This window comes from Galeopterus variegatus, unplaced genomic scaffold (assembly GCF_000696425.1).
Source record: "Galeopterus variegatus unplaced genomic scaffold, G_variegatus-3.0.2 Scaffold3576, whole genome shotgun sequence".
NCBI lineage: Eukaryota > Metazoa > Chordata > Mammalia > Dermoptera > Cynocephalidae > Galeopterus > Galeopterus variegatus.
The window spans coordinates 19,813-28,021 of NW_007729687.1; the positions used below are offsets into that span (position 1 = coordinate 19,813).

The 8,209-nt window shown below is 38.2% G+C and overlaps 1 protein-coding gene across 1 annotated transcript in view; it reads right to left on the bottom strand.

Annotated features, from left to right (window-relative positions):
• Positions 1–8,209, bottom strand: part of LOC103601070 (probable C-mannosyltransferase DPY19L1) — a gene marked incomplete at its 3' end in the record, with an annotated part of 64,219 nt that overhangs the window by 18,364 nt on the left and 37,646 nt on the right. The window contains exon 6 of the mRNA XM_008585451.1: positions 2,426–2,483. Coding sequence (XP_008583673.1) covers positions 2,426–2,483 — 58 coding nt within the window. The remainder of the gene's footprint in view (positions 1–2,425; positions 2,484–8,209) is intronic.

The window sequence follows — 8,209 nt, forward strand, 5'->3', positions numbered from 1 at the left end:
CTCTAAATGCTCTTCCATCAGCGTGCTGAAAATCCTGCAGCATCAACCCATGCTGCGTGCATCTTATCTTACAAGGAAACAATTTAAAGTCAGTGCAAAATCATGAGCTTTTTTTTTTTTTTAACAACAATTCTCGATTACAACGGAATGAATATTTAATAAAGAAGCTTCATAAATGAAAACATTTCCACGATTTTTACAATGTAAAGTATAACCACAATATTATTGATCATTATTATGAGCAACTAATAGCCCCTTTATTGAGTTTTCACACATTTCAGATTTGAAGCTTTTACATTTGTGTTTTAAATAATTTGATTAATCCATTCATGCTACACATTTTACAGTTCTCTTGTTAAGGCAAAAATTTTCCCTTGTAAATCCATCTGAGGGGAAAACTTTTTGAAAAGTACACCATATACTATCTTAGAGTCTAGTACAGAGCAAACCAAATAATGGATAAAGGACAGAAAAGCAAGTTACAATTCACAACCAATTTTTGGCACATAAGCCATTTACTCACATGGTTAAAGTAAGTCTTCTAAGAAAGTAAGGTACCATTTAGTAACCCACTACCAATTCCAGTGAGCAATGCTCTACAAAAGCTCACTAAATACATGAACAGGTACTATCAGAGTAAATGCTTCCCCACCATATCAAAGTTACATACTTTAGGCAACATTTTTAAAAATCAGAAAAAGATAAGGTCTGAAAAGTTCATAATCTAAAAACCAAAATACATATAAAATTATTAAAGCTTTTAATTACTTGAGTTCTCACCAATATTTTAACCAAAACTGCAGTTTATGCTCTCAATTTTCATATGTCATTACACAAAAAGGTCGCTTTTCCATCCTAAAGCTGCAGTTACATATAAGCACTTTANCATTTAAATACGCCAAATAGCTGAAAAGTATCAACAACAAAAAATCCATCAACCTAAAAAAATCAACTGAGTAGTTTCAATTCCTCTGCTAAAATTTGAAAAGACTTGTAAGGAATGATGTTCATGCTATATGAGTATCAAAATTATAAGAAAAACATAAGACAAGGAATTAACAACCCCTAGTATACACAAAGCATAATACAATACGTCTCTGTGCTTAACAAACAGTGGTCTTTTTAAACGTATCTTGGCTCCAAAAGTATCAATAATCCCTTTCCTCCAACATCCTATTGCTAAGATACAATACTCCTTTCTTCCATTATTAAGCAGTTATTTCCCGTTTCTTAGGTCATTCTCACAGAATCTGTGCTTCGAAATGTTTCAGGGTCCACACTATCAGGATGTGCAACATCCATCCACAGTCAGAAAAAGCCAAACTATTTTTTTGTGGGTGGGCGGGGGTTCTCAACATTCACTCTATGCCAATTAACTAATGCCATGTTGCAATCATTTGTCAAATGCGCTAACCTACAAGACCACTTTAAACTTTACATTTCTGTAATTCTAAATACTAAGTATATATGACTATTAGGTCAATATCCATCAGTAAGTGACCGATTAAAAAAAAATTATCGCTGAGTATATAAAAGCATGAAACGATAAAGTCACTTTAAACAAAGCAGGCTGACCTTCCTTTTTTTCCCCTCATACTAAACTTACCATGAAAGAAATCTGGACAGAGGTATATTACTAGTAACTCACTTATAGCTATAATTAATTTAGAGGAAGGAATTCATTGGCATTTTGAATTTATCTTAGAATTTAATCTGAACTATAATAATAATACAAGCTAACAACCACCTATCAGTTACCATGTGCCAAATATTGTTCTAGGCACTTAAAACATAAAAATTCATTTAATCTCTGCAATAATCCTACTATGAGATGGGTAACATCATTATGCCCACTTACAAAGAAGAAACTAAGGCACAGAAAGATTAAATGACTTGTTCAGGTTGTACAGCCACTAAATGGGAGAGTCAGGAGTTGAACCCAGGCAGCCTGGATCCAGAGTCTATGTTCTTAACAAGGCCGTTCTCTTTAGAAAGCCCTTGGACACTTGCAAATTTATAGGTATAATAAAATATTTTGCAAAAGACACTTAGAAGTATATCAAAGGTTAATACATTAAAATAATAACATACTGTGTAGCTCTTACAATAAAAAGTTATCCCCACACGAGGAAGTTAACTATATCCATGGCTGGCTTATTTCTATTATTCCTAAAACATGAGTTTTCACAGTTAAAAAATTGACAATTACCCACTATTTCTTCAAATTACTAAGAGTTATATCACATAAGATATAAATGGTCATGAAATGGTCATAAAAAGCTAACTTGAAATAAATGCTACTGTTTAAATTTTAAATCAAAATAGTAAGATCAAATATTTAAAGAATGCTACTATATATTAAATTTAAAGAAGAAGAATTCTGTATTTCAAGGAGCGACTCTGAAAGTATTTTTTGACTACCTACCTCTCCATGATTGAAAAAGAAGCACAACACTGTAACCAGGCCTCCTAATCGGCTGCCGCTGGAAAAGAGGATAAGAAAATGTAACTCAAATAACAGGAATTCAGGCTAATCCTAATAAAATCTTAAAATGATATGACAACTTTCCAGTACTACAAAAGGTTTTAGCCACTCTATAACTCTCCTATGCTTATTTACAAAATAGCTTATTTCCTCAAAGTATCATTAGTCAAAGTAGGTTTCATTTTTAAAAAATCATTTGCTATCTCCAAAATCTACAGGCTCAGAAAAGCAAACAACTGAAAGGGAATAAAATATTCTTAATAGTCATGTTACTGTGCATCATGCAACTTGATTTTTTTTTCTTTATTTTTTTCTTTAGTACCACATATTTCTTGTGTCCTTTAGCATTTCTCAAACTATTTTCCTTGGGACACACGGTGTATGTTGAAGAAGTGCACGAAAGGGCTCCATGGTCATAAAGTTGGAAAATACCATACTGTCTACCTGCTCTTGGAAATTCACAAAGCACTTCAGCACATTGAAGAATTAATTAAATTCAGCATTTCCCAAACCCCATCCCCAAGCTACTTTTCTACAGAACACACTTGGGTAACACTAGTTCACAGATAAAGTTTTATCTTTCATTTGTTCTCAGAAAACTGAAATAGAATACAAACATCAAAGTATGACCATCAGGCTTATTAACTCTAGCTAAGAAATCACAACGGTACGGTCTGGCAGTTCTAACAACTACACCTCCATTTACTCAGGCAAGAGGGAAGGATGTTTCCTCCTTTCCTCCAAGTTTGGGTAGCAGAAGGTAAGGCTGTTTTAGGTTTGTTCCATCATTTCTTTCATCTTTACTCATAAAGCCTTCTTACTCTCTTTAGCTTTCTCAGAATTCTACCCAAATATCCTTCCTTTCTATGCATCTACAAGTATGTGCATGACAGAGGGGTCAGAGAGGTGACAAAGAACCAGACAGCGTAGGTACTGCAGGCCGTTCACTGTATTTACTCTTGGGGATGTACAGAAGGAAAAGGGGAGGAGACAGAAAGCAGGGATAGTCTCTGCAGCGAGCACCTCTCCTCCCGGTACTTCTCCCAGAAGGAGACCAGTAGAGCTGGAGTCCCTAGCACAGGTGGCTGGTCAGCCTTAGCAAAAGAGGAAGATGGCACGTTTAGGGGCAAGTAGTTTGTGGAGCTTCAGTCTTCCCTACAGAGCAGGAGGCACAGCCACTTGCTGCTGAAGAGGAGAGGTGGCAGCACCTTGAAAGGTCTGAGGGAAGAGCAGGATGTCTGAAGTACCACTTGCCTTTAAGGAAAGAGGTAACTAGGGAAAACAGAAGAGATGCTGAACCATCTTTAAGGGGGCAACTGAGGCTGGGGACCACAAATTTATAAGGTTACTAATTGTAGGACTGTGTGATTTCTCCCCACATTTTATCTGCCTAGACTGGCACAAACGAAATATAAAAGGGCAAAGAAACTGAGGATATTGGCCAGAAAGTGGCTGAAGTGATGGATCACAGAAATAAAAGGAAGAGATAAAGGAGCTAGAAAGTAGAACAGGCCGGGAAGCGGGAGCAGGGTCCTCTCCTCAGAGCGTACCACATCGTCTTCAACAGCAAAGCAAACAGGCTAACCCGAGGCTTCATCACAACTGATGAGACACTAGAAGGGCTGAGACAGAGCTAAGGGTTTACATGAATAAATAACTTTTAATATTTTAATGAGACAAAAAGTATAGGATTCTCTGTTAAAAAATAATAATTTCTTCCTTGTCATCTGCCCCCAATCGTATTCTCCCAAGATAATCGAAAACATTTGCCTTTGTCCGTCTTTCCAAATCTTTCTCTATAACCACATAATGTTCTTTATGTGATCATACTATGAACATCCCTTTAAAATGTGTTACTTTTCTAATTAATCTATCGTGAAGACTGTTCCTAATCAATACATGTAACCTAAGGCATTCTTTTTATAGATGTCAAATATTGCATAGTACAAATGTACTACAAACAAGGTCAAAATAAACGTCCTTGTACCTGTAAATGCTGGTGCTTTTATTCCCATAGGACAGATCTAACTGTGAGACGCCCAAGTGGAAGAACGTGCACCCTGCCAGGGGCACAGTACCTGCCCCACCCCACCAGTGTATGAGGGGGTCCATTCTTCCTGTCACTTACAGTGGCATTGGATGTGCTCATTCCTTCTACATTCTGCCCTTGGGTATGTGAAATCTTTTTTCTCACCATTATTTTGATCTGTACTTCTCCGTACTTGTATGGAACACTGTGTGAGTGTTTTGTTTTGTTTTTGACAATATGCATTTCTTTTCTGTGAAGCGCCTGTTCACATTCTTGTCCATTTTTCTATTAGATTGTCTGTTTCCCTATTTAAAAATTAGGGTTATTGAATATTTGGCTGTCCTAAGTACAACAAGGTATTTTGATATAAATCATGGTGTACTCTGCCAGAAAGAATTTTTTTAATTTTGTATAGTTAAGTAAGTCAATATTTTCCCTTATTTCTTCTGCACTTCCCGTCTTATTCTGTGAAGGTATTCCCCACCTCAAAAATACAGATTTCTAAAATTTCCTTTATTTTGTTCTCTTGGAAATAGCCAATTATGCTAATACCACTTATCAAATAAACATTCCTTTATTAGTGAAATGAAATTCAGCCTTTATCATACATTAATTTCTTACAATGCTAATCTGTTCTATTCCAGTCAACTGATTTAATGCCTTTTTTTTTTTTTTTTTTTTTTTTGCATCACAATATCTTTATTACTATACTATTATGGTAATTTTAACACAAGGAAAGAAAAGCTCCCACCCCCAAGTACTCTTTTTTTTTTTAAGGTGATTTTCACCAACTTATTCTCACACGTAATTTTGTTTTAATCAGGCACCCCTCCAAAAAAAAAAAAAAAAAACTGTTGGGTTTCTGATCATAATGGTGTTAAATTTACATATAATTTGGGAAGGATCATCATTTGTATTATGATAATCCTGTCCATTCAGTGGTATAGTGTGTCTCCATTTTTCAATTCTAATTGTATTTCTTTAAACAAAAATTTTATGGACAAGCAATATAGCAGTTAAGTACCTAAAGCTAAAACTTATAGAAATACCAAGAGTATATGATAAAATCTGATCATAGTGGGAGTATTTTAACACTTTCAAAATTTGACAGGTCATATAAGCCAAAGAATTTGAAGAAGATAATCAACAAGCTCAACTTTGTGAATATATATATATATATATATATATATATATATTGACCACACAAAGAATATACATTATTATCTTAGATCCCTGGAGTACCTAGCTGCAAAGACACCTCACTCCAATTGTAGTCCAAAACAACCTAAAACACAAGAAAGATGAAGAAAACACCTTGGGAATTTAATGTAAAATTCCCTTTTAAAACTTCCCTGGAACAAAGAGAACCAATACTGAAATTTTACAACTTTAATTTTTTTCAATGGCAAAGTAAAGGCAGAGAGAGAACAGAAGAGCCACAAATCCAATTTCCTGACCAAATCTTGGGTGAAGTTTGCCTAAGAAGTCTTACACCCTCACTCAGTTGCCATACAACCTGTGGGGCACTGAGGCTGGACCCTGCTCTTTCCTGAAGACAGAGTAGTGTGACAACACTTGCTTTTCACCAAAGTACCAAAACACAGGTGATGGTATCTTCCATGAATTAGACTCGGCTTTGCTTAACCTACCAGGAAGGCAGATTTTCTGGTACACTTCTGCGCCTTGCAAAGCTAGAGGGCGAGGATAAAATTTGCTTATTTACAAGGAACGTTCTGAGTTTCAATCATTATGAAATGATGTGACTTGCAATAAATCTAAAATAGTGTCCCAGGGGCCGGCCCGTGGCTCACTCGGGAGAGTGCGGTGCTGATAACACCAAGGCCACGGGTTCGGATCCCATATAGGGATGGCCGGTTTGCTCACTGGCTGAGCGTGGTGCTGGCAACAGCAAGTCAAGGGTTAAGATCCCCTTACCGGTCATCTTTTAAAAAATAAATAAATAAATAAATAAAATAAAATAGTGTCCCAATATCTACCTCCCTCCCACTCTGATGCGAAAAGACTATCACAGAAGTAATTTTATTTTGCTAAACAGAAATGATGCAGTAACAGAATATTTTAAATTGTTTTAATTTTTTTCTATTAAAGTTAATCAGTTGGTATTTCAGCGTTCCCTAGAGGTTCAAAAAAAAAAGTCTTTTCTGCAATATTACCACCAACCGTCAGAAAATATCAAAGCTCCCATTGTGCAAATTTTAAAACATCCTACACTTGCTAAATATTTACTACATTTACTCATACATCTCATTCAAGCAGGCCTGGTCCAGAGCTGGGACCCTTCCCCTGTACTTATGGGTGCAGAGTCACTGGTACACACTGAGGAAAGAGACAGAAAGTAAAACAAGGAATGAGAGTCAGGGAGGGTGAGAAGAGCTCTCAGCTTGGTCCCCTCCAGTCTTTCACAAGCAACTAATTAGTGCCTATTATTTAACTCTTTGTCTGCCAGCAGTAAATAAAACAATCTTTTGTTTACTAGATTGTGAACTTCCCAATTCACCATGGGAGCTACCACAGAGCCTAGTACTGAGCCTTGCCCATGGCAGCGATTCAGAAGGTATCTGAAGGGTAAGCAATACATAAATACTATTCAAACAAAAGACTGCTGGCATTCATTGTTTGGAACCTTGCAGACAAATACACCACACCTCACAGCACTACTGTCCTTGGTCACCAGTAGTCACTAGCCCAGAGGTCAATGCCTGCTCGTCATCAGCACCGGGTGCTCAGTGGAGCCTCTGCTCTGACCCAACCACCACACTGCTCGACTCCCATGCAGACCTTTCCACTGCACCCTCCAGAACCTTCCATGTTCATCATTCCACGACGAATAACTACCTACCTGACACACTCAGCCTCTTTCTTCCCAGATGCTTCCTTTCCCTCCTGCCTGGAAATATCCCTCTCTTCTGAGAAAATGTTTCCCCTGGAGCCTCCTTCCCCGCTCTGCCTCCCAATGACTGAGAGTTAATCCACTTCCCTCCATCCCACCCCCATCACACCAGCCCAGGCCGCCATCACCTTCCCCCTGGACGCCTGCAGCAGCCTCCTGCATGGCCTCCATCTCAAGGCCTGTGCCCTCTGCACTGCAGCTACTGTCATCTTTAAAGATAAATGGACCCAATCACACTACAGCCATCCACACAACACTTCACAGGCACCCCACTGCTCTCAAGGTCAAATCCAAAGGTGTCCAAAACCCCTGTCAGGATCGGGTCCCTGCATATACCTCCAAACTTCTTTACTATTCTTCCTTCCACCCAAACTCTGCTCCAGCTGCATGGTGCTTGTCATGGTTGCTCAAGTGAAAAGATCACGCTGGCCTCAGTGTGCAACACAGGCTGCTGGGAGCTGAGGCAACCTTGGTGAGATGATGCTGCAGTCTGAAGGTGATGGTGATGGCAGAGAGAGAAGTGAAAGGACTCCTGGGCACTCTGAAGAAAGAAAATAAAGGGGGCCAACTGGCTGGCTCAGCTGGTTAGAATCACAGCATCATAACACCAAGGACAAGGGTTCGGATCCCCATACCAGCCAGGCACCAAAAAAAAAGAAAGAAAGAAAATAATGGGATTTGGTGACTACTTGGTGTGCAGAGGTAAGAAAAGAGTAAAGTCACGGATACCTCCTAGGGGTCAGACTGGGGCATCACTGTGGATAGATACGTCATTTGCTGATGC